The 26,894-nt window shown below is 41.0% G+C and overlaps 1 protein-coding gene across 2 annotated transcripts; it reads left to right on the top strand.

Annotated features, from left to right (window-relative positions):
* The first annotated feature begins 1,399 nt into the window (after positions 1-1,399).
* On the top strand, positions 1,400-26,653 carry LOC115137210 (dnaJ homolog subfamily A member 1-like). 2 transcript variants are annotated; one of them, XM_029673376.2, is made up of 9 exons: positions 1,400-1,841; positions 3,877-4,024; positions 4,663-4,846; positions 4,978-5,082; positions 5,573-5,800; positions 11,212-11,326; positions 12,409-12,524; positions 21,484-21,584; positions 23,743-26,653. In XM_029673376.2, exons 2-9 carry the CDS (start codon positions 3,893-3,895, stop codon positions 23,968-23,970), a joined length of 1,209 nt encoding a protein of 402 aa, XP_029529236.1. In that variant the 5' UTR covers positions 1,400-1,841; positions 3,877-3,892; the 3' UTR covers positions 23,971-26,653. The 2 variants fall into 2 exon arrangements, with proteins under 2 accessions (XP_029529236.1, XP_029529235.1); XM_029673375.2 differs by lacking the exon at positions 1,400-1,841 and adding an exon at positions 1,889-1,997.
* The last annotated feature ends 241 nt before the right edge of the window (positions 26,654-26,894 follow it).

The raw sequence follows: 26,894 nt of genomic DNA on the forward strand, positions 1-26,894 counted from the left end.
AATGGGTGGCCAGTAATAAACTGGCCCTGAACATGTCTAAAACTAAGAGCATTGTATTTGGTACAAATCATTCCCTAAGTTCTAGACCTCACCTGGATCTGGTAATGCATGGTGTGGCTGTTGAACAAGTTGAGGAGACTAAATTACTTGATTCTAAACTGTTATGGTCAAAACATATAGATTCAATGGTTATACAGATGGGGAGAGGTCTGTCCATAATAAAGAGATGCTCTGCTTTTTTTGACACCACACTCCAAAAAGCAAGTCATGTGTCATGTGTCAAGTCATGTGTGGTCAAGTGCTGCAAAGAAAAACCTAGTTAGCTGCAGCTGGCCCAGAACAGAGAAGCACATCTTGCTCTTCATTGTAATCAGAGAGCTATTTTAAAAACTATGAATGCTAGTCTCTCTTGGCCAAGAGTTGAGGAGAGACTGACTGCATCAGGTATTTTTCTAAGAAACATTAATGTGTTGAAAATTCCAAATGGTTTGCATAGTCAACTTACACACAGCTTTGACACGCACACTTACCCCACCAGACATTCCACCAGGTTTTTTTTCAGTCCCCAAATCCAGAACAAATTCAAGAAAGCGTACAGTATTATATAGAGCCATTATTGCATGGAACTGCCTTCTATCTTCATATTCCTCAAATGAACAGCAAACCTGGTTTAAAAAAATAGATGACGTAACATCTCAAGGCACAACGCCTCTCCCCTATTTGGCCTAGATATTTTGTGTGTATGTATTGATTTGTAGGCTTCAGTATGTGTGCCGTTTAAAAAAATGATGTAGTTCTGTCCTCAAGCTGTTCTTGTTTATAAATGTTCTGTATTATGTCATGTTTTGTGTGGACCTTAGCAAGAGTGGCTGCTGCTTTCGCAACAGCTAATGGGGGTCCTAATAAAATAGAGATTGACTTCATCACTACTTGTTTTTGTAAGAAGTGTTGACATGCCAAATGCACCAAATGCACATGCCAAGATGCCTGTTTGAGCTACATGATGTATTGTTTTTCCATATCTCCATCCATGGCTAATTTAGGAAAGGGCCAACTTTAGCTAGCCAGCCACCTGAGGACAACAACACAAGATGTAACAAGTCAAGTTGTTTCTGTCAATGAAGTATGCTCTCAATGCGATTTGATAGGAGTGAGGACAAATCCAAACTGGCTTCCCCCTTGACACTTTTTTTTGGTGTGTCAGGACCATTCACATTTGAGCTCATTCAGTTCAGCTCGAGACTGATTGGCTATTATTTTACACCTGTTTATTTTTAAAGAAAGGCCAACTGTTTGCTGGCTTCTGTTACATTCAATGCTAGGGGTGGCAACAATGTCATAGTCTTTTGGACCAGACAGCATCAGATAGATGAAAAAATTATGAAACCCAGAGAGACAAAAGATAAATAATTGTATATTTTTTTCTTGGTCATTTTTGGGGGAGGCCAAACATCTTGGCAACCAAGATCCCTTGGCAACCATGAATACATGCCACTGTCAATAATGCCACGTTCAAAACAACTCGGAATTCTGAATTGGGAAAGCTCTGACTTCAGTGCGTTCTCTGGAGAAAAAAATCGCGTTCCGACTAAACACATTTTTGAAAGTCCATCAAACTCGGAATCCCAAGTCGGAAACTCGGGCATCTTTCTATAGCCCCCGACTTCCCGACCTGAAAATCACCGACGTCATGGTTTGACCTCGTTTTTTCCCGAGTTGTCTTGAAAGCACCATTAAAGTAGGCGGTGCAAGTAGTAGAAGGTTCTGGAAGTTCATCGCCAGGACGGGGGTGTTATAAGTTAAACAAGGTCCTTTCTCTCAACGGCCGTCTATTGTAACAGGTAGCTAACCACAATTTAATGGTGTTTTCATTCTGCAAAAAAAGTAATGTTCCTAATTGGTATAGTAATAAACTACTAGCTAAGCTACTACTATCAGTTAGCTAGGTCGTGGATAGCTGGCCAGCTAACGTTAGCCTAGCTAGCTACCAAACCAAGGTAAGTTACCTAGCTGGCTAGCTAACTTAACTTTATCATGTTGGATACGGGAAACTAGCTAGATGGGTCTCTTTTGTTTAGTTAGTAATAATGTAACGTTAGCTAGCCAGCGTTAATGACGTGGCTAACGTTCGACGCTAGCTAGCGCTTCTAGTATTGGCAAAGACCGTAACGTTAACGTGGAACCATGACTTTATATTTCATATCAGAGAAATAACGCTAATAGTAAAACATTAATGTTAAATTGATACACACCATTTTATAGAGTTCCCATTCCCATAAGCCCATGTTACAGCGCTTGTTTACAGACAGAAGACAGTAGACTAACGTTATCTGTGCTAATTAATGTTAGCTATCTGCGTCTGAGTGAACACTTAAAGACAAACGCCACAAATGTGTCACTGAAAAATACTATCCTCTGCAACTGTTAAACCCGGTTAAAACAGTATACAGTAATTGTGTATTTAACATTTGAAGTTGATATGAGAGTACAGGGATTTATATTTCTAGAACCGGACCGCAATTGAGAATCGATTCACGTTTATTTGGTTGTTTTGGCTTCCAGAGCCCTTTAAACCTAACATAATTTAGTCCAATATTGGGCTCCCATAGCTATGTGGATCTGTGCAAAACTACTACAGTAAGTATCTCTTTATTTAAAGATGATTTATTGCTGATGAAAGAAGAGCCATATGTTTTGAAAGCCGTATCCCAAGCGATGAATATTGATGCTAAAACACAGCGTCAGGATTGTAGTTCACATAAACCCGTCGTGGGCGAAGCTGAAAACAAGGGAGAATGCAAATGTTTGTTAAAGAGTAGTGTTAATATCACATTGCACATTTATTAGTGACAGAATGCATTTTAAAATTCACGCACAGAAACACTTTTGTTATGACAAAACAATTATTTTATCGATAGGAGTGGGGGGGAAGATACTTGTTGTGCACGTAAGTCGGAATTAAGGATAAGAAAGATGACACTTCTATTTCACACCATAGCCTGCCGAATTGGCAAGATAATTTCTCATATTTTTATTTGTGGCATGGAGTTTGACTAGCCATGTACATTTACAAGCCTGCTAGAGTTGGTGGCATTTGGCCAAGCAATAAATACTGTTGTATGATGGAAGAAGCCTGATCTGGAATGTGAAGCTATCTGAAGCTGTTTTTCTGTAGATACCCTGAGTAGATCTAGCTTGCCTTGTAGTAGGACACCCCTCTGGTCTGTTAAGCATGCGCTCACAGAAGTCTCACGCTGTTGAGCTTCTGGGTTCAGAAACTCAGATGTTAAGCGCTAACCCCTCATGTTGAAAATATGTTGCTATTCACCAACTTTGTTTCTAATGCTATCTGATTGGGATATTTCTATCATGAAGTTGCAGTGGTGGGGAACTTGTCATACCAATAAGTGGTTTCAAATGCAAATAGAATGGCATTAGTGCTGAGCGATTAACTAATTGACCGACTTAAGTTAAATTATTTGATTTCCATTTGATTTTTTTTCTGAGTGCAATGCTCAGTTTCTTTTAGATCAGATCAAGCCCGAACTCTTCCCAACAGGCCAATATTCTACATGAACTGCACTGAACATAATCCATTGAACGGCTAGTTGCTTCGTGTGCTATCTACATGAAAATAGATCATCTAAGATTTGATAGTTGGTGTTCAGCAGTCGTAAAGTATGCCATATTTACTTTGAAGAACTACTAAGATAATGATTTTGTAAGACTGCATAGCCCCCCCCCAAAAAATATCAATCAATGTTTTTATATATTTGATCTATTTCTGAACCAACCTCAAAGCACATCGCTCAGCACTATATGTCATACAGGAAGAGAAACTGACACTTGTGTGAACATTTTTTTTTTCTTCTGCAGACTGTAACCAACAACAATGGTGAAGGAAACCGGCTTTTATGATATGTTGGGTGTTAAGCCCAATGCCACACCAGATGAGCTGAAAAAGGCTTATCGTAAGCTGGCCTTGAAATACCACCCTGACAAGAACCCTACGGAGGGGGAGAAAGTGAGTGGAAGTATTCAGGAAACCACTTTGCGTCCATGATGGTCAGAGTTTATTTTTGTCCTACCACCTTTATCTTTGTGAGCTGTGTATGTTATAAACAACGTAAAACTCCTATGAATAGGTTCTGATTTATGACTAGTGGTTGAGTGGAGATAAGTTATTCATGCCAGTGTAGCAGAGTTAAGAGGTACAGTAAGCTCACTCCACAGCTAGCTTGACATTTCGTAGATGGATCTATACAATTGGTTCCTATTGTATAGCTCAAGTTTTTTTCACATTATCGAGCGGGTGGTCACGTGTGTTGGTAAGGTAGAGGACTCTGGTTCAAGCCCAGTCAGAGGCAAGTTCAGAGCGGGAGCGATGTATGCTAATCCAGCACATTGATGCCGGTTATGCCAGGTTATTTTTAAGAGATGAATATGGAAAATACATAAATTGTTTCTACAGTTGTCAGAAAATTCTAGTAAGTTGAATATTTTTGAGTACAAGTTGAGATTTCTATTAGTAGTTTGCACTCTTGAGAATTGATCGCGTTTGGGCGAGTAACCGAAAGGTTGCTTGACTGAATCCCCGAGCTGACAAGGTAAAAATCTGTCGTTCTGCGGTATCCCCCTTTGATTCAGTTTTTTTCTTCCCAGTTTAAGCAGATATCTCAGGCATATGAGGTGCTGTCAGACTCCCAGAAGAGAGAGGTGTACGACCGGGGAGGGGAGAAGGCAATAAAAGGAGGGGGCAGCGGAGGTGGCGGAGGTTTTGGATCCCCCATGGACATCTTTGACATGTTCTTTGGAGGAGGTGGCCGACTGCACCGGGAGAGAAGAGGTAAAAACCAAATGAAGTACAGAGACAAATATTACTTTCCACAGAAGACTTCAAATTCTGGCCTTTGTTTTCTGTGGTTCTTCTTAACTTCTCTAAAGCTAATGCTTTGCCCCAATGTGCTCTCAACCTAGGAAAGAATGTGGTTCATCAGCTCACAGTCTCTTTGGAAGACCTCTTCAATGGCGCCACGAGGAAACTTGCTGTCCAGAAGAATGTTATTTGCGAGCGATGTGAAGGTGCTACGTTACTACACATGTTACATTGTTGGTTAACATTGGTCTTGATCAGTCCCTTATTAAAAGGGATGGATGAAAATGACCAGTGTGGTAACCCTAAAGTCATCAGGTTGAATAGCCCTGTGTGTTCATGCATGGATTGGATGTCATTTTTACGTTTTACGTATCACATTATGAACAATTAACTGTTAGAGGTAAATGCCTCGGCTAGGGTAAAACATTTTTAAGATTATCATCGTACAATGGCCAAACTGTATTGTTTGGTTCCATTTTTGTTGCTCTGACTATAAAATGCATACATAGATGTTCTTTCTTAATCCAAGTACATTTTATACAGCGGATCACTAATCCACAGAATCGCTATCTGTTGACTAGCATTACTGCCCTGTCAAACGCAGCATGTGGGGTTCTGTTTAACAGTGATGTAATGAGAGTTAATGCTGCAAACGACTGGGGTGATGTGGACTGACATGGCTATGGTTTGGGGTAGGTCGCGGGGGAAGGAAGGGTGCGGTGGAGATGTGTATGTCCTGTCACGGCACGGGCATGCAGGTGCGGCTCCACCAGCTGGGGCCGGGCATGGTGCAGCAGGTGTCCACCGTGTGCGGGGGTTGCCAGGGCCAGGGCCAGCGCATCAGCCACAAGGACCGCTGCAAGGCCTGCAGTGGACGGAAGATTCTGCGGCAGAAAAAGATCCTGGAGGTCCACATTGGCAAAGGTGAGGTGGTTGATTAGTTGTCCATCAATTGAAGTCTTTCCACAGCTCACAATTGACAAACATATTATAGTTAATATATACAATAAGTTAAAATGTTCTACCATGATTTTTTTTTTTTTTTTGCTATAAGGTCCAACAGTTCTTTGACTCCTTTGATTTGTGTGGAGTACAAATTGTCAAGAGCATAGACTCTGCCTAAATTGTTCACTATGTTTGTGTAGCGACGTGGGGGGTTGGGGGTGGGTTAAGCATGTTGACACGGGATGCGCCATGGCCCTGGGCCCTGTTGACACCGTTACCTGACAGACCAAGCTGCCTGTGGATGGGAATGCTAGCCGAGTGACTGCCAATTTAACAGGTAAAAGTGTGAAGATTTTCTTTCTCCATTTTGAGGATGTAGGAGGTTTTAGATGTTTGTCCATTTAACCAGATTTTTGGATGTCTGTTATGTGATGTAACCTACATTTTCTTCACTTCTGGTCCTGGAGAGCTACACCGCTAATACATCTGATTCATGTAGTCAAAATCTTGATTAATTGGGTCTAGAGGTCGACCGATTATGATTTTTCAACGCAGATACCGATTATTGGAGGACCCAAAAAAGCTGCATTTTTTTATTTATTTGTAATAATGACAATTACAACACTATTGAATTAACTTATTTTAATATAATATAATTTAGCCTCCAAATAAATAATAAAACATGTTCAATTTGGTTTAAGTAATGCAAAAACAAAGTGTTGGAGAAGTAAAAGTGCAACATGTTCTATGTAAAAAAGCTAGCGTTTGAATTCCTTGCTCAGAACATGAGAACATATGAAAGTTGGTGGTTCCTTAACATGAGACTTCAATATTCCAAGGTAAGAGGTTTTAGGTTGTGGTTAATAGTATTTATAGGGCTATTTCTCTCTCTACCATTTGTATTTCATATACTTTTGACTATTGGATGTTCTTATAGCCACTTTAGTATTGCCAGTGTAACAGTATAGCTTTCCTTTCCTCGGCTCAAACCAGGAACACATCGACAACAGCCACCCTCGAAGCAGCGTTACCCATGCAGAGCAAGGGGAATAACTACTCCAAGTCTCAGAGCGAGTGACGTTTGAAATGCTAATAGCGTGCACCCCGCTAACTAGCTAGCCATTTCACGTCGGTTACACCAGCCATTAGGCTTGAAGTCATAAACAGCACTGTGCTTGCGAAGAGCTGCTGGCAAATGCACGAAAGTGCTGTTTGAATGAATGCTTACGAGCATGCTGCTGCCTACCATCGCTCAGACTGCTCTATCAAACCATAGACTTAGTTATAACATAATAACACACAGAAATACGAGCCTTTGGTCATTATTATGGTAGAATCTGGAAACTATCATTTCGAAAACAAAACGTTTATTCTTTCAGTGAAATACGGAACTGTAAGGTATTTTATCTAACGGGTGGCATCCCTAAGTCTAAATATTCCTGTTACATTGTACAACCTTCAATGTTATGTCATAATTACGTAATATTCTGGCAAATTAGTTCGCAATGAGCCAGGCTGCCCAAACTGTTGCATATACCCTGATTGCGTGCAATGAACGCAAGAGAAGTGACACAATTTGACCTGGTTAATATTGCCTGGATTTCTTTTAGCTAAATATGCAGGTTTAAAAATATATACTTCTGTGTATTGATTTTAAGAAAGGCATTGTTTATGGTTAGGTACAGTCGTGCAACGCAAATGCGCTTATTACCCCTCTGGGATATGTGGGACGGTAAGCGTCCCACTTTGCCAAAAGCCAGAGAGAATGCAGAGCGCCAAATTCAAATCAATTCCTATAAAAATCTAACTTTCATGAAATCACATAATTTGCAAGATAACAAATTTAAAGCTGCACGTGTTGTGAATCCAGCCAACATGTCATTTCATAAAGGCTTTTCGGCGAAAGCAAACGATGCTATTATCTGAGGATAGCACCATAGTAAACAAAAGAGAACATATTTCAACCTTGCAGGCGCAACACAAAACGCAGAAATAAAAATGTAAGTCATGCCTTAACTTTGACGAGCTTCTTCTGTTGGCACTCCAATATGTCCCATAAATGGTCCTTTTGTTCTATTAATTCCGTCCATATATATCCAAAATGTCAATTTATTTGGTGCGTTTGATCCAGAAAACACTGGTTCCAACTTGCTCAACGTGACTACAAAATATCTCAAGTTACCTGTAAAATTTGCCAAAACATTTCAAACTACTTTTGTAATACAACTTTAGGTATTTTTTAACGTAAATAATCGATAAAATAGAAGACTGGATGATCTGTGTTCAATACGGGAAGACAACAAACTGACACTAGCTTTCTGGTCATGCGCCTCTATCAAACAGTATACATGAAGTGACCCTCGTTCAAGATGGCCGTACTTCATTACACAAAGGAATAACCTCAACCAATTTTCCAAAGACTGGTGACATCCAGTGGAAGCGGTAGGAACTGCAATCAAGTCCCTTAGAAATCTGGATTCCCAATAAACTCATTTGAAAAGAGTGACCTCAACAACAAAATTCTGAATGGTTTGTCCTCGGTTTCGCCTGCAACATAAATTCTGTTATACTCAAAGACGTGATTAAAACAGTTTTAGGAACTTCAGAGTGTTTTGTATCCAAATCTACTAATAATATGCTTATCTTAGCTTCTGGGCCTGAGTAGCAGGCAGTTTACTCTGGGCACCTTATTCATCCAAGCTACTCAATTACTGCCCCCCCCCCCAGCCATAAGAAGTTAAACCTGTCTCATCCCCCTCATCTACACTGATTTTAGCATCTGACAACTATAAGGGATCATAATTTTCACCTGGTCAGTCTGTTAAATGTAGACTGTTTTGTCCACTGTGTATGCATGCAGTGCTTTCGGAAGGTGTTCAGACCCCTTGACTTTTTGTTACGTTACAGCCTTATTCTAAAATGGACTAAATTTTAAAAAAATCCTAAATCTGCACACAATACCACATGACAAAGCGGATACACATTTTTAGATTTGTCTTTATTTTTTATATATTTGGGGAAAAAATACTATTTAGAATCTTTGCTATTAGACTTTAAGCTCAGGTACATCCTGTTTCCATTGATCATCCTTGATGTTTCTACAACTTCATTGGAGTCCACCTTGGTAAATTCAATTGATTGGACATGATTTGGAAAGGATCACACCTGTCTATATAAGGTCCCATAGTTGACAGTGCATGTCGGAGCAAAAACCAAGCCATGAGGTCGACGGAATTGTCTGTAGAGCTCCGAGACAGGATTATGTCCTGCAACAAGTTTCTATCCAGAAGCCAATTAATTCACACACACAATGGTCAACCGACTTTTTCGTCATCTCCCTTCTAGGCTTTCTCTTCTTGACTTTATATTGCGATTGGCAACTTTCATAAATTAGGTGCATCTGGTTGCCAAGGGATAAAATAGAAGTCAGTTCTCTTTGTGACGCAGATCACGCTGCAAGTCCTGCCTCTCCCATCTCCTCATTGGTTTATAGAAGTTGGTACCCACGTGCCATCTCCTCCTTGGTTATACCGACGTGGGTGACTAAAAAAATGTTCGTTTTTTATTTCTATTTTATCCCTTGGCAACCAGATGCTCGTTAGCGTGCAATAATTGAATAATATAGATTTCGAAATTGATTTTTCAGCGAGCGGTGTCGTCAGCCTGTTAACGTGTAAATATTTGTATGAACATAAGATTCAACAACTGAGACAAACTGAACAAGTTACACAGACGTGACGAACAGAAATGGAATAATATGTCCCTGAACAAAGGTGGTGGTGGTGGTGGTGGTGGGGGGGGTCAAGTCAAAATCAAACGTAACAGCCAGTATCTGGTGTGGCCACTAGCTGTATTAAGTACTGCAGTGCATCTCCTCATGGACTGCACCAGATTTGCCAGTTCTTGCTGTGAGATGTTACCCCATTCTTCCACCAAGGCACCTGCAAGTTCAGACATTTCTGGGGGGAATGGCCCTCACTCTCTGATCCAACAGGTTCTAGATGTGCTTAATGGGATTGAGATCCGGGCTCTTTCCTGGCCATGGCAGAACACTGACATTCCTGTCTTGTAGGAAATCACGCATAGAACGAGCAGTATGGCTGGTGGTATTGTCATGCTGGAGGGTCATGTCAGGATGAGCCTGCAGGAAGGGTACAACATGAGGGAGGAGGATGTCTTCCCTGTAACGCACAGTTGAGATTGCCTGCAATGACAACCAGCTCAGTCAGATGATGCTGTGACACACCGCCCCAGACCATGACGGACCATCCACCTCCAAATCGATCCCGCTCCAGAGTACAGGCCTCGGTGTAACACTCATTCCTTTGACGATAAACGCAAATCCGACCATCGCCCCTTGTGAGAAAAAACCGCGACTCGTAAGTGAAGAGCACTTTTTGCCACTCCTGTCTGGTCCAGCGACGGTGGGTTTGTTCGGTGAGGCAGGTCCTTGTCCGGAGAGGACCTGCCTTACAACAGTTCTACAAGCCCTCAGTCCAGCCTCTCTCAGCCTATTGCGGACAGTTAGAGCACTGGAGGGATTGTGCGTTCCTGGTGAAACTTGGGCAGTTGTTGTTGCCATCCTGTACCTGTCCCGCAGTTGTGAGTTTCGGATGTACCGATCCTGTGCAGGGTGTTCTTACACGTGGTCTGCCACTGCAAGGACGATCAGCTCTCTATCCTGTCTCCCTGTAGCGCTGTCTTAGGCGTCTCACAGTACGGACATTGCAATTTATTGCCCTGGCCACATCTGCAGTCCTCATGCCTCCTTGCAACATGCCTAAGGCACGTTCACGCAGATGACAGGGCGTCTTTCTTTTGGTGTTTTTCAGAGTCGGTAGAAAGTCCTCTTTAGTGTCCTAAGTTTTCATAACTGTGACCTTAATTGTCTACCATCTGTAAGCTGTTAGTGTCTTAACGACCGTTCCACAGTTCATTGTTTATGGTTCATTGAACAAGCATGTGAAACAGTGTTTAAACCCTTTACAATGAACATCTGAGGTTATTTGGATTTTTACGAAATATCTTTGGTCCTGAAAAAGGGACTTTCCTTTTTTTTATTTTTATGAGTTTATAAATTTGGTACCCTGGAGCATTTCTTGAATTCTACAAATACTTTGACAAGAATGGAAATGAACTGAACTGGATATAATTTCTGTAACTAAATTTCATGCGACTAGTACTAATGGATCACATCTCTGGACCAGGATAGCGTGGATCTGGTTACCAAACGCTCTAGGATCCAAATCATCTAGGGATATGTGAATGTGCCCTAAATGTTCCCCATGGCATGGTTGCGTGTGAACGCCATTACCAGAATTCTGATCAGTCTTTTCTTAATGCAGTTAAATACGGGCCAGTTGAGTTAAATTAATCCTAAATTGTTGCAGGTATGAAGGATGGGCAGAAGCTAGTTTTCCACGGGGAGGGAGATCAGGAGCCAGGACTAGAGCCTGGTGACATCATCATTGTCCTGGATCAGAGAGTCCATCCCGTCTTCACCAGGTAAAAGATTAAACCTCTCATGCCAGTTCTTATTCACTACCTACCTCTCTACCCTATGTCTATATCACATTGTCTGATTGGACCAACAAATGTGTTTGTGCACATATTTGGCAGTTCCACATGAGACCTTTTATATTCTTCAGTATTGTATTGGTCTGTATTCTGTACTAGCCTATAGACTCCTTTCTGTGTTTGCAAACATTGCTTTTGAGGGCGACGCACGGAAGTTGGTGGGAGTTGTTATAGAAGTCCAGCAAAAAAATGTCCTGTACCTCGGGCCTAAAAGAGTCCAGCCCGGTAAAAGTCACTTGAGTTCACTGAACTCCTTTGTCACGCAATGTTTGTCCGTTCATTCAGTGTAGCGTAAACCCAGTATTAAACACCATCAATATAACAATTATTTTACCACAGAACTTAAAGCGTATCAACTCTTACTAAGTCCTCAACTACAACTAACTACATAAATCATCACAGTATACATCACATCAAAACAAATGAAATACCGTATACAAAAAGGTTGTAGTCAGTCGGTCAGTCAGACAATCCAATCCGCCAACAGATCTCCAGCGGAGAAAGGCCACGAAGAACGGAGAGGTTTAGTCCACGGACGCAAAGAGTGGATCCGATCCTGGGTAAACTCTATTAGGCTACAAAACACACGGAATAGAGAAGCTTCGGAACTGAGGGTTGAACACATCCTCATTCACGTCTCCATCACAACCCCACTTTTGCGCAGCTGATGCTGGCTATTTAATTGGGAATTAAAGGGAAAGCGCCCTATTGGAAGGAGCTGCACTGAGACGGTTCAGAAAAATTCAGGGCCGTCACAGTATGAGAATCCAAAAAGGTAATAAAAGTTGTATGTTACTGTGTGACATCAGTGTGTCGTGTACTGGAAAAAGGTCTATCTAGGCTTGTAACAAAATTCAAATTTGGCCCATTTTAAGAACTGAATGGAAATTTTCAGCAACAAAAAATCCCCATTTGAGAGCCAGTCACTTCTCAGTTCTTGATTTTCACTTCCTGAATTGAAATGCAATTGATCGCAGTCCGGTTGGTATTGACTGTGCTCTATTCTACAGGCAAGGGGACAATCTGATCATGACTATGGAGCTGCAGCTGGTGGAGGCCCTGTGTGGTTTCCAGAAGCCTTGTCAAACTCTGGACAACCGAAGCCTCCTCATCACCTGCCACCCAGGTACACTTCCTAGATTATTTCACTTAACAGAAACCTTGTACAACATTGTCACATTTTTTTTAATGCATTTTTAAAAAACTATTGTTGTGTTGCACTGTATACTGGTACCATCGTAACGGTATCTAAATGTCATGATACTTATACCGTAGTACCGTTTCATATGATGCTACCAAATTTGTCGGTCCTACCAATCTAAAGAACCTGCTGGCGCCTGTCATAAAAAGATACATTTTAAGCAACAGCAACTAGGCTCTTGTATGTTCAATGTCCACTTCACTTTCATGCGCATTTCTCGTGTGGCAGCTGTGATCAGCCAGCCATCACCTACTTCTCTCTGTCCACTCTTTCTGCGCATCTATTCCTCCATCAGTTTAAAAAATATAGGTTAGTGGTGATAGCGAGCGGGTACACAGACCCTGATGACTCTTCTGTTACATTTGGTACATTGGAGCATTTTATTGCCTGGTATAACCAAGAGCACAGGCCAGTCTAAGTAGACTTTGCACGTGCAAGTTTGCGGTCATGCAGCCTCTGAGTGACCGGAAATGCACAACTTAATGACAGGCATTTTTGCAGCATTACAGCCAAGAAAACGGCGTGTCTCTAGCTCAAAAGATATGACCCATATTACCAGCGCTACTTTTTTTTTTTTCCTGCATCATTTTGCGCGCATTTGAGTTCACAACCATGTTGTGGGCCATTTTAAACTAATCCCGGGTCGTTAATTATTGGTTTGATAACAAAAAACATTGTCATGTTGCCTACTAGCTAGCTAACAACCTGCTCACTTGACAGTACAGTGGTTCCTCCTTTAAAAATTACGAGCTTACACCGCAGTAGGTACCCAGCATCACAGCTTCATTGTTCCAGACCACCAAGGAGGAGTTAGTGCACTCATTATGCATTTGGGTCCCAAGGTTTTTATAGGACCAATCATATCGAGTGGTTCCAATGACGAATTTGACGCGAGCCACCAGTTCCTGGTGACTTTCTTCAGCAAAGATGGCTGACAAAACAATACAGCGGAAGCTAATTTAAGGAATTAGAACGTCATAACAGGTCAAGCAAAAAAAATTTACAATTGAGAGGAAATGTTAGTTAATGTAGACAATTGTACATGTTTTTTTTGTCAAAGTTAATTCACGAAAATCATTATTTGGCAAGTTATTTTTCTCAGTATTATCCAGAACCAGGTGTATCAAAAGCCATTCTTTGAATGATGCTATGTCTGCATGTATGTATTACAATTATACACCGCTCCTGGGACATCAATGGTTACACATTGTAACTATGCAATAGACTAGAAACATGATTTAAGTGAAGGCTGATTTTGTAATTCATATATACAGAATAAAAAACAGTACATCCTGCCAGCACGCCCACAAGCGATCCACTCAGGTGGAGAATGATGCGTGGAAGAGAGCAGGAGTGAGATGGGAGTAACAATCCAGGTTATTTGCGCTGAGACCAGCATAATAATGTAATGAAACAAGCAGGGAGCAGGTTTTGAACTCAACATTCTCGCCCGAAGTCCAGCACGCTTTCGACTATGCCCAAATTTGTTGGTTAGGGACAATTGTGGCTAAACACGCTTTATCAATTGGAACCTTTAATACTTAGCGGAACAATAGATTATTCAACCTTCACTAAAGAATTGTCTAATAGAATTGTCTAATAGCCAAGCTAGGTGGGAACCCCCCTCCCCAACTTGCATCTTTCCACATCTACCTACACCCGGTTAAGGTTCTGAAGAGAAAAATATATACGTGTGTGTTGTTCATGGCTCTCTAAGGCACTGCATCTTGGTGCAAGAGGCTTTACCTTGGTTCGAATTCAGGGCGGCACACAATTGGCCCATAGTTGGTCATCTGGGTTTGCCGGGGTAAGCCTTCATTGTAAATAAGAATTTGTTCTTACCTGACTTGCCTAGTTAAATAAAGGTTCAATTTAAACTGGCGACAACTGCAGTGCAATCAATATTAGGTGAACAGTGACTGGTGCTAAAAATATAACTAACTTGTTATGCAAGTGTTACACACCAACAGATGGGGAGAACCTACACCAGACGAGCAATTCATTTCAACAATTTTCATTTTAATTTGACCTTACAAACAAGAGGGCTTAATTGGAGTCTTTCTTCGACGCCTAAACCTATATAAAATAGTAGTAAAAAAAAAAATGGGCCTACTTACAATTACAACCGGTCTCCCGTCCGCACAACACAGGGATTCTTTAGCTAAATAGCCCAGTACTGTACTAGTCACCATCACTTTGTACAACGCCTGTTAATTTGTCATTGAATCACAGCCTACTTCAGCAAACGGGTGATTTAACAAGCACATTTGTGAAAAAAGCGCTGTCGTTGTACCAAAGCATAAACATCAATGCCTTTCTTAAAATCAATACATAAGTATATAATTTTAAAACTGCATATTTAGTTAATATTGCCTGCTAACATTAATTTCTTTTAACTAGGGAAATTGTCACTTTTCTTGCATTCTGTGCAAGCGAAGTCGGGGCATAGTCAGCAGTTCAGGCCGCCTGGCTCGTTGCGAACTGTGTAAACCATTTCTTCCTAACAAAGACCGTAATTTGACCATTTTTCATAATTATGACATAACATTGAAGGTAGTGCAATGTAACAGCAATATTTAGACATATGGATGCCACCCGTTAGATGAAATATGGAACGGTTCCGTATTTCACTGAAAGAATAAACGTTTTGTTTTTGAAATGATAGTTTCTGGATTTACCTTATTAATGATCTAAGGCTCATATTTCTGTTATTATATTATAATTAAGTCTATGATTTGATAGAGCAGTCTGACTGAGCGGTGGTAGACAGCAGCAGGCTCATAAGCATTTATTCAAACAGCACTTTCGTGCATTTGCCAGCAGCTCTTCGTTGTGCTTCAAGCATTGTGCTGTTTGACTTCAAGCCTATCAACTCCTGGGATTAGGCTGGCAATACTAAAGTACCTATTAGAACATCCAATAGTCAAAGGTATATGAAATACAAATGGTATAGAGATAAATAGTCCTATAATAACTACACCCTAAAACTTCTTACCTGGGAATATTGAAGACTCATGTCGACCGATTATGATTTTTCAATGCCGATTTTATTGGAGGACCAAAATAGCCGATACTGATTAATCAGACTTTTTTTTTGTTTGTAATAATGACAATTACAACAATACTGAATTAACACTTATTTTAACTTAATATAAAACATCAATAAAATCAATTTAGCCTCAAATAAATAATGAAACATGTTCAATTTGGTTTAAATAATGCAAAAACAAAGTGTTGGAGAAGAAAGTAATATGTGCCATGTAAAAAAGCTAACATTTAAGTGCCTTGCTCAGAACATGAGAACATATGAAAGTTGGTGGTTCCTTAACAGGTAAGAGGTTTTAGGTTGTAGTTAATATAGTATTTATAGGACTATTTATCTCTATACTATTGGTATTTCATATACCTTTGACTATTGGATGTTCTTATAGGCACTATAGTATTGCCAGTGTAACAGTATAGCTTCCGTTACACCAGCCATTAGGCTGATAGGCTTGAAGTCATAAACAGCGCTGTGCTTGCGACGAGCTGCTGGCAAAACGCACGAAAGTGCTGTTTGAATGAATTATTACGGGCCTGCTGCTGCTCAGACTGCTCTATCAAATCAGACTTAATTATAACATAACACACAGAAATACGAGCCTTTGGTCATTATTATGGTAGAATCTGGAAACTTATCATTTCGAAAACAAAACGTTTAAAAACAAAACGTTTATTATTTCAGTGAAATACGGAACCGTTCGGTATTTTATCTAACTGGTGGCATCCCTAAGTCTAAATATTCTTGTTACATTGCACAACCTTCAATGTAAGTCATAATTACGTAAAATTCTGGCAAATTAGTTCGCAATGAGCCAGGCAGCCCAAACTGTTGTATATACCCTGATTCTGCGTGCAATGAACGCAAGAGAAATGACACAATTTCACCTGGTTAATATTGCCTGCTAAACTGGATTAGTAGTTATAACTAGTAATTATGATTGATTGTTTTTTATAAGAAGTTTAATGCTAGCTAGCAATTTACCTTGGCTTCTGGGTTAGAGCGTTGGACTAGCAACCCCCGAGCTGACAAGGTGAAAATCTGTCGTTCTGCCCCTGAACAAGGCAGTTCACCCACAGTTCCTAGGCAGTCATTGAAAATAAGAATGTGTTCTTAACGGACTTGCCTAGTTAAATAAAAGGTATATAATAAATCGGCGCCCAAAAATACCGATTTCTGATTGTTATGAAAACTTGAAATCAGCCCTAATTAATCGGTCGACCGCTATATCAAATGCGGATGTTTATATTAACTACATTTTAGTCGCACTTCCACCCAGCTCCACGACCACAGGTAAAACCTTGCTGAGACAAATATATTCATCATATCGTCAATTTCTCTAGCCAAACATCCTGATGGCCTTTGCCTGTCAGCTTGGCAGAGTTATGGGAAAATGTTTTCAGTTGATGCCGAACAAGTTCGATCAGGTTTAAATCAGGAGACCTACATGTAGAGATGAGAAAAATACTTTTAGGGATACTGTAGGCCTACCGAAGGTGTTGTAGGTCTTTATTTTTATTTAACTTTAATGGTCTACTTACTCTGCTGGCGTTTTGACCCAGTTTATGCCCTCATTTGAAATGCAAACCCTGGCGGCATTGTGTGTTTGTTTGGAGAAAAACATTTTTTTAGTCTAACTGCTAAAATAAGTACAATAATAGAAATATACATGTAAATAGGCCTAAACGTAACACAATATTGCTATAATCCTACCTTGAAAGAAACAATATGTACCCAGAAACACCTTTCTGACATAGGGTCCAGCATATCGCTCTATGATTTCTTCATCAATGAAATCTCGAGCCATGATACCTGAAAAAGGAGGCAACAGGGAATTATTGTGGAACAAATAACAGTCCGTCAGGGGTAGGCTGCAATATTTTATGTAACTTTTGCTTTGTAAATGGTCAAACTTACCATCAAATATAGGCCTGGTCCCTGGCGAAAAATTGCCCCCGCTCAAACTCCATGTGTGGGATGCTCGGGACTCTGCTTACTTGATCTTCCTCTTTTTTTTTTTTTCTTTAGCAATTTTGAGCAAATTTACATTATTGACTGTCTCGCCAGCTTTGATCCATGCCTGGGCCTGCAGGACGCAAAGCTCTTTGTCAGATGAATCATTGGGTCGAAACTACAGAACAGTACAAAACAAGCGAACACACATGGTTAATGTTCTGATAATTAAAAGTAAATATGAAACATTTCTTACAGAACCTTTCTAGAAGTCCATGCAAGTTTCTTCAACTGTCTGACTGTAATTAGAGCGTTGATGACGTGCCATGATGCCAGCAGATTAGTTTGCCTTTGTCGATCGCGCATCCTCTTCATGAATATAAGCAAAAGTTTATCATTTTTTATCACGAGGGACATTAACAATAACTAGTAATGCTGCATACTCAACAACAAAGTTACTCACCTTTCTGGTAAAATATTGCTATAAATTGCTGAGGTGTAGTAACTTTTTTTTATTTGACCTTTTTAACTAGGCAAGTCAGTTAAGAACACTTATTTTCAATGACTTCCTAGGAACAGTAGGTTAACTGCCTTGTTCAGGGACAGAACAACAGATTTTTACCTTGTTAGCTCAGGGATTCGATCTTGAAACCTTTCAGTTACTAGTCCAACGCTCTAACCACTAGGTTACCTGCTGCCCCAAAAGAGAACAAAATTATAAAAGTATGAAAATATGAAATATTTTGACGTAGTTTTGACAACTGTGAAATGAGGCTTGAAATTACTTATTGTTTCTAAATATAGTGTAATCAATTTATAAAATGCCTAACTATGAGATTTCTCCTTCCTTATAACTGTAAAATGGGGCGCCTGAGTGGCGCAGTGGTCTAAGGCACTGCATCTCAGTGCTAGAGGCGTCACCTAAAGACACCCTGGTTCGAATCCAAGCTGTATCACAACCGGCCGTGATAGGGAGTTCTATAGGGCGGCGCGCAATTGGCTCAGCATCGTCCGGATTTAGTCGCTGTAGGCAGTCATTGTAAATAAGATTTTGTTCTTAACTGACTTGCCTAGAATAAAATAAATACACATTTGTATATTTAGTGTTAGAATGTAGAAAATATGCAAAGGTCTCTCTTGATCAAAATGTCTGCCCCCATCACTGTGAACGTCTGGCTAGGAACTCGCCTTTCATCTCATATTAATCTTGTCTGTCTGACTGTTTTTTGTTTAACCTCATAGTCCACCAATACCGTATGCGGGTTTGTGACTAGGGCTCAAGCTCATTAGCATAATGCACAATGCGAAAAAATATTCCTAAAAATATTTAACCACCACACATTAACAAGAAAAATAGCTCAAATGAAAGATAAACAAGTTGTTTATCTACCCAGCAAGTCAGATTTCTAAAATGTTTTACGGCGAAAACATAGCACATATTTATGTCCAACCACCACCGCAGACATACCTCATTAGCATAGCCAAGTAGGAAAAAATATGCAATCAACAAACGCAGGATTAAAAGAAAAATCATTTCACTAACCTTTTGAAATCTTCATCAGATGACAGTAAATATAACATGTTACACAGTACATTCATATTTTTTTTCAATAATCTGCAATATATATCCATAAATCTCTGTTTACAATTATGCATCGTTCAAAAAATGCTACTGCAATGTCAGGAGAAATGAAATAGCTCCGGCAGATAACGTCAGCTAACAAGGAATACACATCATAAACTTTGACTAAATATGCATGTTTTACATATGTATAGCAAGATACACTTCTTCTAAATGCAATCGCTGTGTTACATTTATTTTTAACGTTACATTTTGCGTTCACTAGGCTATAATAGGGAGTCGGCGCTCCCACATTAGCATAATGACTATCTTGGAGTCGACAGAAACCCAAAATTAACACACAAATATTCCCTTACCGTTGCTGTTCTTCCATCAGAAGACCTGGAAGGGTTAATACTCACCAAATTAGCGTTCAGTTTTCAAGTCTGTGTCTTTCGGTTCTCAAACTAGCCACATTTCGGTCGAAATGTAGGCAAATTTCTAGTGGATGCGCACCAAAACGTCGAAAGTATATATAATATGTCGAGTAAACTTGTCAAACTATGTTCATAATTAAGCTTTAACATGTTATAAAGGTCTACAGCAATCGTGAGGGCGAACAGACACACACACGTCTTTTAATCGATCCTGAGGGAAAGAGAGAAAAGCGCGCAAAGGGGTGCACTTTTTTTGGGCGTGACCGAGACCTTTCGGCACGCTCAGTCTCGTGAGCGCGCGATTCTCACAGTTACACGCCTCATCGAAAGCAGGCTTCGCGCTGAACACAGACAGTCTTCCCAGGGTTGTAACTGCTTGGTAAGTGCGTATACGATGACGTCAAAGTGGTGGCAACTTTTTTCATTACAAGAGAGACTTTGGGAGAATGCATGCCCTGACACTTCTGCTTTACATAGACAAAATTTAAACGGTTTTAGAAGCTTTAGAGTTTTCTATTCGATAATATTTTTTATATGCATATATTAGCAACTTTTGAATTTTTTTTATCATGTTTTATATGGGTACCGAATTCCTCCAGAAGGGGCAGTAATCAGGGGTAGACTTGAGGTTAAAATCTAAAATTTTAGATGACTGGCTATAAATCGCTCTGAATGTGCTACAGCAATGAAACCATTCTCCTGCTGTGTTACGATTTCAGGCATAGGGGTTTAGCCACTAACATTAAACGCTATGACGTAGGGTTCAGCCATGAGTTGATGGACAGTCTGAAGAGCGAATTAAATCATAGGAGGGACATCCCAGCTTCAAGTGGTGTCAGATTTCACATTCTGCTTCACACAGGCAACAGACATACTCCTTCCTGTGTCCGTAAGAATGCTCAATGCTTGCCATTTCGATCTATGGTGTCCACCGATCGATTTCAACAAATGTCGGTCGGAACCCTTACCAGAACCACGTAGGTCCCCTAAACAGGGGACTTTACAACGTTTGTTGCCTAATGTTTTTAAAGTTGGGAGTCTTGTGCGTATGTGTTTTGGGGGAGAGGTGTGTGTTTGAGAGGGGGATCAGGGGGGAGGGAGAGTGTTAACTGAAGCGTAAAGATTTCATGCAGTGTTTTCCCCTTACTGCCACAATGACATTGTAATGGTGCCGGAGGGGATGGCTGCTGTTTTTATGGGCTCCTAACCAACTGTGCTATTTCATTTTTTTCCCCCTCATTTTTGTAACTTGTTTTGTACATAAAGTTGCTACTGCCATCTCTTATGACTGAAAATATCTTCTGGACATCAGAACAGCGATTACTCACCTTGTACTGGACGAAGATTTTTATTTTAATGAGTCAGACGCAAAGGATATACTGCTCTCCGCAGACCAGGCCCAAATCCCTGTCATTTGCGTGAAGAAAAGGCTACAGAGATGCAGAGGGAGAAAGAAGGTTGGGAAGGAAGGTGCCTCGTTAGGATTCGTAGGCGAGTGAGTAAATCGTCATTACCATCGGTTTTATTGGCCAACGTACCATCGCTGGAAAACAAACCTGATGGTCTGGATGGTAGATCATCTTACCAATGGGCCATTAACTGTAAAATCTTTTTCACGGAGTTGTGGCTGAATGACAACACGGATAATCTAGAGCTGGCTGGGTTTTCCGTGCATCGGCAGGACCAAGCAGCTACGTCTGGTAAGACGAGGGGTGAGGTTGTGTATATTTGTCAATAACAGCGGGTGCACGAGGTCTTAATATTAAAGAAGTCTCGAGGTATTACTTGCCTGAGGTAGGGTACCTAAGCGGTAGACCACACTTTCTACCAAGAGTTCTCATCTATATTCATTCACTAGTTTATAGTCTCTTAAAATATTTTTTACCTTCGCAGGGGAATTGATCAAACCTGGCGACAAGAAGTGTGTCATGAATGAGGGGATGCCCATGCACCGCCGGCCATTTGAAAAGGGACGCCTCATTATCCTCTTTTCGGTATGTTCTGTGAAACACACACCTTTCAATGTGTTCCACCATTCAGGACTTGATACTGTAGTTCAATATCTATCTTTGTATTTATTCTGAACAAAAATATAAACACAACATATAAAGTGTTGGTCCCATGTTTCATGAGCTGAAATAAAAGTTCCCAGAAATGTTCCTAATGCGCAAAAAGCTTGATTCTCTCACATGTGCACAAATGTGTTTACATTCCTGTTAGTGAGCATTTCTCCTTTGCCATGATAATCCATCCATCCTGACAGGTGTGACACATCAAGAAGCCTGATCATTACACAGGTGCACCTTGTGCTGGGGACAATATAAGGCCACTAAAATATGCAGTTTTGTCACAACACAATGCCACAGATTGGCATGGTGACTGCAGGGATGTCCACCAAAGCTGTTGCCAGAGAATTTAAAGTTATTTTCTCTACCATAAGCCACCCCCAACATCATCGTAGAGTGTGGCAGTACTTCTGACTGGCCTAACAACCGCAGACCAGGTGTAACCACGCCAGCCCAGGACCGGCTCATCTGGCTTCTTCACATGCGGGATTGTCTGATAACAGCCACCCGGACAGTTGACGAAACTGGGTTTGCACAACTGAAGAATTTCTGCACACACTGTCAGAAACCATCTCGAGGAAGCTCATTTGCATGCTCGTCGTTCTCACCGGGGTCTTGACCTGACTGCAGTTAGACGTCGTAACTGACTTCAGTGGGCAAATGTTCACCTTCAATCACCACTGGCACGCTGGAGATATGTGCTCTTCACAGATGAATCCCGGTTTCAACTGTTCCGGGCAGATTGCAGACAGTGTATGTGTTGTGTGGGCAAGGGGTTTGCTGATGTCAACCTCGTGAACATAGTGCCCCATGGTGGCGGTATGGGATGTGAAGTCATAAGCTACGTACAACGAACACAATTGCATTTTATCGCTCACAATTTGAATGCACAGAGATACTGTGAGATCCTGAGGCCCATTGTCCTGCCATTAATTTGCCGCAATCACCTCATGTTTCAGCATAATGCATGGCCCCATGTTGCAAGAATTTGTACACAATTCCTGAAAGCTGAAAATGTCCATTCTTCCATGGCCTGCATACTCACCGGCCATGTCACACATTGAGCATATTTGAATGCTCCGGATCAACGTTTACGACAGCGCGTTCCAGTTCCTGCCAACATCCAGCAACTTCACACAGCCATTGAAGAGGAGTGGGACTACATTCCACAGCCTGATCAACTGTATGCGGAGATGTCATGCGGCAAGTGGTGGTCACACCAGATACTGACTGGTTTTCTGATCCACGCCCCTACTTTAAAAAATAAAAGTAAAGTTATTTGTATTTACAGTCATGTGAAATTCTATATTAATATGGACTGATTTCCTTGTGAAATGTAACTCAGTAAAATCTTTGAAATTGTTGCGTTCATATTTTTGTGCCGTGTGAATATATTGGGAACTGGTGTCCTAATTCGCCCGCGACCCCCATAGGACGGCGCACAATTGGCCCGGCGCAGTCCGGGGGAGGATTTGGATGGTGGGGCTTGCCTTGGCGCATCGTGTCCTAGCAACTCATTGCGCTTGCAAGCTGACTCCAGGCAGTCAAACAGTGTTTCCTCCGACACATTGGTGTGGCTGACATTTGGGTCAAGCAAACAGTGTGATAAGTAGGTGGCCAGGTGGGACATATTTTGGAGGACGCATGACTCGACCTTCACTTCTGCCAATCACATTGAGGAGTTGCAGAGATAGCCACGGGACCTAATTCAGGGAGAACAGGGTCTGGTTAGTATTGGGATGGGAGACCATCTGGGAATACCAGGTGCCGTAAGCTAAAAAAAAAAATATTTAAAAAGTAAATAGTGTCATTCATTCCCTCAGTTAAAATGTATTAAATTGCTTGACTAACTACTGCTGCAGACTACTGCTGTTTTATTAAACCACTGGAGACTTAGTCAACCATACCAACCTTGTGGCCATTTTGTAGTATAACTTTTATTGTGATTATGTAATTGACACAAGTCTGCACTGTGTAACTTGTAATGTGGTTGCTCTACTGTTTCAGTTGGTTCTTAATTTCATGACATTTTTTTTAAAGAAAAGGTTACGACGTAGAAATTAAACCCATTTTCTTTTTGCCTAAGGTGGTATTCCCCGAGGCCAACTTCCTCCCCAAGCACAAGCTGAAGGAGCTAGAGCACTACCTTCCTGCCAAGAGGGAAGCGGAGCAGCCGGAGAGCATGGACGACGACCTCTACATATACACCGACCTGGAGGACTGCGACCCGGCCAGAGTAAGACGCAGCCAATACCATTACATGGAAGAGGATGACAACCCGTCCGCTGGCGGGGTCCAGTGCCAGACCTCATAAGACCCCGTCACATCACTCCAACCTCAACCCAGCCCCCTCTGGAAACGTGCACAACCCGCATCTTACATTTTATTCTCTTAACTTACAATGCTAACTGTGGTGCCGAAGTAGTCCTTTGGGCTGGATACCCGGATCTACGTTCCAAGGTGACTTGGCTGTCTTTTAGTTGGATCGTGTGCCTGAGTGGAGGAAATGGATTTCTGGTTAAGTTCCTTAGATGACCAGAAATGAAGATTCTGAGATTTTGGAAGCGCTATGGATGCTGTCACTGACATTTTTTTTTATATATATATATATAAGTTTGATTTTTATGGTGTTTTGATTTGTAAATTAGCAGGTTTTGAGCACCCTCTGTCTGCTTTGATGTCACGGTTAGTACCGTTTGGGATTTTGTGGTGTCCAAAGGTCACGAGAGAAGATGGTTGGAAGCTATAATTCATGTTGCCAAATTGAATCCTAGGCCTATTTCCATTTTAGAATAAATGTTTTTGTATACCACATCAGCATAGTTTAGAAGATACTTGCCAATTATTACACCAATGTTTTTGTTTAATTAATTTTGAATGATGTAATATGTTATCTACATTTCATAATGCATATTGACCTTTTTGTGGTTCTTCATCTGTAGGATTCAATTGAATCCTATCTGCTGTAATATGGTATACTTCGTTATGTTCAACTGATGATGAAAAAAGTTATTTACCCCATTTTTACTATCAAGAGTTGTCTGTTTAATTCCTCCATTCTTCATGGGAATTAGTCAAACTAAATAAACTTTCCATAGACCTCTCAAGAAGTTCTGCTACTGGTATCTATGTGCTGTGACTGTCGTAATTGTTTTTGGATTAAAATAAACTTAATGGCTAGTCTTCTACTGCCAAATTGAAATGATTAAACTCTTGAAGTCTCATACCTTTTACCTCAGTGAATGGTGTGCTTGTTGTGAAGCCAAAAAGCGCAATGTTCCTGCGTTCGGAGACTAAATTCACAGTAAACGCTGCATTCAGTTCATTTGGAAAGTATTCAGACCCCTTGACTTCCACATTTTGTTACGTTAGCCTTATTCTGAAATATTTTAAGTCATCAATCTACACACAATAGCCCATAATGACCAAGCAAAAACAGGTTTAGACGAAACATTTTGAAATCTCACGTTTACATAAGTATTCAGACCCTTTTACTCTGTTGAAGCACCTTTGGCAGCAATTACAGCCTAGAGCCGCCTTGGGTATGACGCTACAAGCTTGGCACACCTGTCTTTGGGGAGTTCCTCCCATTCCTCATTGCAGATCCTCTCAAGCTCTGTCTGGTTGGATGGAGAGCGTTTCTGCACAGTTAATTTCGGGTGTCTCCAGAGAAGTTAGGTTGCGTTCAAGTCCGGGCTCTGGCTGGGCCACTCAAGGACATTCAGAGACTTGTCCCGAAGTCACTCCTGCATTGTCTTGACTGTGTGCTTAGGGTTGTCCTGTTGGAAGGTGAACCTTCATCCCAGTTTGAGGTCCTGAGCACTCTTGAGCAGGTTTTCATCAAGGATCTCTCAGTACTTTTCTCCGTTCATCTTTCCCTCGATCCTGACTAGTCTCCCAGTCCCTGCCACTGAAAAACATGACGCTGTTACTACCATGCTTCACAGTAGGGATGGTGTCAGATTTCTTCCAGATGTGACGCTTGGCATTCAGGCCGAAGAGTTCAATCTTGGTTTCATCAGACCAGAGAACCTTGTTTCTCATGGTCAGTCCTTTAGGTGCCTTTTGGCAAACTCCTTACGGGCTGGCGTGAGCCTTTTTATTGAGGAGTGGCTTCAGTCTTGCCGCTACCATAAAGGCCTGATTGGTGGAGTGCTGCAGAGATGGTTGTCCTTCTCGAACTCTGGAGCTCTGTCAGAGTGACCATTGGGTTCTTGATCACCTCCCTGACCAAGGCCCATCTCCCCCGATTGTTCAGTTTGGCCGGGCGGCCAGCTCTAGAAAGAGTCTTGGTGGTTCCAAACTTCTTCCATTTTAGAATGGAGGCCTCTGTGATATTCAATGCTGCAGACATTTTTGGTACCCTTCTCCAGATCTGTGCCTCGACACTCCTGTCTTGTAGCTCTACAGATAATTCATTTGACCTCATGGCTTGGTTTTTGTTCTGACATGCACTGTCAACTGTGGGACCTTTTACATTAGACAGGTGTGTGCCTTTCCAAATCAGGTCCAATTAATTGAATTTACCACAGGTGGACTCGAAGTTGTAGAAACATCTCAAGGATGATCAATGGAAACGAGGCACCTGAGCTCAATTTCGAGTTTCATAGCAAAGGGTCTGAATACTTAAGGTATTTTTGGTTTTCAATACATTTGCAAACATTTCTGAACTTTTTTTGCTTTGGCAATATGGGGTGTTGTGTGTAGATTGAGATGTTTAATCCATTTTAGAATAAGGCTGTAACTGGGTAAAAAAGGTAAAGGGTCTGAATACTTTCCAAATGCACTGTCATCAGTCGGGCATGACCTTTACATGTCAATCGCATTATAATGTGGTCCAGATTTAATCTAGGCCTTACTATCTATGACTACTGTTGGTACAATATTGTGAATATAATTATTCAGTACGTTAAGTTTTGTCTGGTCCTAATACAACCCATCCAATAATTCCCCATGTTTGTCTATGGTCATATTTATAATTAAATGCTAGGATGTTTCTCAGGTGTTACTGGTGACCTTTTTTGGTGTAGTTGAAGCACTGGTGCGTGTAACAATTTAATTTCCAATGGCCTTAGAGCCATTATAGGAAAATGTATTAATTGTATACACAGGGTACGGCGGGGTGTAAACTATGCAATGAAATGCTTACTTGCAGGCTACCTCAAAAGTGCTGTGAAATATCAAGAAAGTACACATTAAAGTTACTGATGCCCAAATACACGGAATTGAACAGGAGTG

The sequence above is a fragment of the Oncorhynchus nerka genome, linkage group LG11, assembly GCF_034236695.1.
Source record: "Oncorhynchus nerka isolate Pitt River linkage group LG11, Oner_Uvic_2.0, whole genome shotgun sequence".
NCBI lineage: Eukaryota > Metazoa > Chordata > Actinopteri > Salmoniformes > Salmonidae > Oncorhynchus > Oncorhynchus nerka.